Source organism: Cyprinodon variegatus, unplaced genomic scaffold (assembly GCF_000732505.1).
Source record: "Cyprinodon variegatus isolate N-32 unplaced genomic scaffold, C_variegatus-1.0 Scaffold17, whole genome shotgun sequence".
NCBI classification, from domain to species: domain Eukaryota; kingdom Metazoa; phylum Chordata; class Actinopteri; order Cyprinodontiformes; family Cyprinodontidae; genus Cyprinodon; species Cyprinodon variegatus.
Genome location: NW_015150470.1, coordinates 2,422,907 through 2,425,902, shown reverse-complemented (window position 1 = coordinate 2,425,902; position 2,996 = coordinate 2,422,907). Strand labels below are relative to the sequence as shown.

The following is a 2,996-nucleotide window of genomic DNA, read 5'->3' as shown; positions in this document are numbered from 1 at the left end:
GGCCTTGGTGTCACTGAAACAGATTTTCTAAGCACCAATTTCATGTAAGTATCACTACCAATTTCCATTATTTTGAAATCTATACTACATAAGATGAATCATGAATGTGTATAGATATGACACATGCCAATTAGTAGATTTGATCTCCTCTGGGTTTTTCACCAGAGGCAGCTCAATTTCAATGTTGTGGATACGCAACATGTGCCCAAACAGGTACCAATGGATGCTACATGCTTTATCTATTAGTTTGCCTATATTTTGAGCAACAGTTGAATAGAATTGGCCTTCTCAAGAGGTTTTGAGATGTCGGTGGAGAAAAAGTTTTAAGAAAAGGTTGTCTCTAATTTGGGAGAGAAAATTTTTGTTTTGTTAATTTTTTGTTTGTGACATTCAAATAAAGTTAACGTTCATATCAGATTCAGTCTTCAGTGTGAATTTACCACTCCGGGCCACTATTGTAAATCTGCAGAATTCATTGCATGTGAAGGTCTCTCTCAAAAAAAAGTCTGAATTGTATATTACTACCCTATATGATCATTTTCTCCAAATATAAAATTTTTCCTGCAACTACAACAAAATTTGAGCTTGAGAGGGTTAATAAACCAGTTTGACAGTGATGATTTCCACATTTAAAGAAATGTGAAAATCATTATGATTACCATATACAGTATGGTGTTTAATAAGCTAACATTTAGTTGTGTGTTTTATTTTTCTTTACTTTTTGTGTATTTGACTTATATCTTTAACAGTCTTCTGAACTGAATAACAAATGTTCTTTTTAAGTAAACGGTGGTAAATACAAGTTTCTACGTCTTTCTGCTAATTTTTTATTCATTATTTATTTTCATTGCAGGAGTAATTTACATATACTATTGACTGAATAAAAAAAATTAAAATTAAAAAAAAATAAGTAAAACAAACTTTCAAAGTCTAAAAAAATGGATTTCCCTTAATAGATAACAAGAACTAGAATTAGGCTATTTTGAACTAATATTAAAAAACAAAGTAAGTCCTCAACGCGGGCGACCGGGTTCGAATCTGGCCTGTGGTCTTTTCCCGCTTGTCTCTCCCCTTCTGTCATACCCCCTTTCCTGTCAGCCTACTGTCCATAAAAACGAGCCACTAGTGCCAAAAAAAAAAAAAAAAAAAAAAAATCAACCTAATAAAAATAACCACAGAAAATTTAATTTGATATATATATATATTATAAAAAACACCAAAAATGTTCTCACACAAGATCAACAAACGGTATAGGTAAACAAAATGTTTGTTTAAGTGAAATTGTGTTGTTTTGTGATGAATTTCAGTTTATATTGTGTTGGCTAAATCAAATAAATAAAATAAGCACAAAATGCTGATCTCTTTAACAACGTCTAAGTCCTGAGCATGGAAAGTAAAAAAAAAAGGTCAGTGAAAAAAGTGATCATTCTCAAATTTACATAAAAACAAGAAAACGGGTTGGTCTTCTTACAGGGGTCTTTCACACTCAGATTTTTCCTTAGTCTGTGTCAGGGTCCATGCACAATGACTTCTTTCTGTGCTTATTAGTGTGAGAAATACCTCGACTGACAGAATCACATTTGAAAATGAAGGGCATTGATTCAACAAACAGTTTGCATTTGTTTTTATTGTTGACTATTAAAAGTAGCTCCCAACATGAATCACTACTGTACAACACACTGTGCAGACAGACAGGGGAAACTCACGGTCTAGGTGGGCAGCAGTGTGCAGCACAACATTTGTGAGATGTTCAGTTATGTCTGGCAAGTTTGATTTAAGGTTAGTGTATAGTGAAGCTTGCTCCAAAGCATGCCAAGATCACAACAGCAGCCTCAGCTGCAGATTTAGCAGAAAACAACATAGGTTCTAAGTTGTTAGTTTTAGTTTTGTTCTTCTGATTAAAATATGAAAACAGAGGCAAGTCCACTTTGGATTCAAACAAATTTATTCAAACAAGAACATTTGTTCGGCAGAACAAGGACAAGGAAACAGAACATTTGAATACATTAATACTGTTACTAAGAAAAGCGCAGAGCAGATTCCATTTTTTTATGAGTTTATTTTCATAGCAAGAATGAAAGAAAACATTAGCAGTGATAAACTTTATGGATCCAGGAACAAACGGATTATAGGATTAAAAATAAGAAAGAAAAGAACGTCGAAGCAGACATCAGAACTATGCAAATCTATTTGAGTTTACAGAACTCTGCAAAGGATCCCTCTGACCGAATCCGAACTCCAGCATGTAGCGGCTGAGTGAATGTGGTCTGGACTCTGTGGAGGAGAGTCATGGTTTCAGAGACGCTGTAGAAGGACAGAATCCCTGCTGAGTGATCCAGGTACACTCCTATTCTAGAGGAAACTGGACCTGAGATGGAGGTCCAGATTTTGTTGTGACCAAATCTAGACCGGGAAGAATCTAGTGCCCAAGATTCATTATTACATCCAAATTCACTGTCATTCCTTATACTTTTGTATGCGACTGCAACATAAACTCTTCCACTGTATTCCACCTCCCAGTAACAACGGCCAGTCAGAGTCTCTCTATTCAGAACTTGCCACCTATCAGTGAATCTGTCTGGGTGAGAAAATGACTGAATAACACCGATCCCTGTGACCTTCCTGTTCCCCTCTGATAACTTCAGGTTAATGTGTGCTCTGTTTGGATCCAGTGTGATTTCACAAGAGTGTTTTAAGAATTCAGCTCTTCTCTTTGGTTCTGAAAGTAAAACCTCCTCCCCAGTGATTGTCAATGAGATGTTTGTCCATGTGTCTCTCAGAATGTCCTGTAGTTTATCTCTGAGCTCTGAAACAGCTGCTGTCACATCCTCAAAGTGTCTCAGAGGACGGATATTGATGCTGGATGAGTGTGTAGACTCACTGAGTGCTGACAGTGAGGGGTAGCTGTGGAGAAACTGGTTGTGATACTCTGAGTTTAAGAGTTGCTTCATCTGAGGTCCTTTGTCATTCTGCTCAGTGATCTCCTGCTCCAGCTT

The 2,996-nt window shown here is 36.3% G+C and overlaps 1 protein-coding gene across 1 annotated transcript; it reads right to left on the bottom strand.

Annotated features, from left to right (window-relative positions):
- Positions 1 to 2,096: 2,096 nt before the first annotated feature.
- On the bottom strand, positions 2,097 to 2,951 carry LOC107092505 (stonustoxin subunit beta-like). The gene has a single exon (XM_015387022.1). It carries the CDS (start codon positions 2,949 to 2,951, stop codon positions 2,187 to 2,189), a length of 765 nt encoding a protein of 254 aa, XP_015242508.1. The 3' UTR covers positions 2,097 to 2,186.
- Between the last annotated feature and the right edge of the window lie 45 nt (positions 2,952 to 2,996).

What these genes read in the sequence shown, in the direction of transcription:
- LOC107092505 (XM_015387022.1), bottom strand. Translation starts at nt 2,951, where the DNA reads ATGAAGCAACTCTTAAACTCAGAGTATCACAACCAGTTTCTCCACAGC.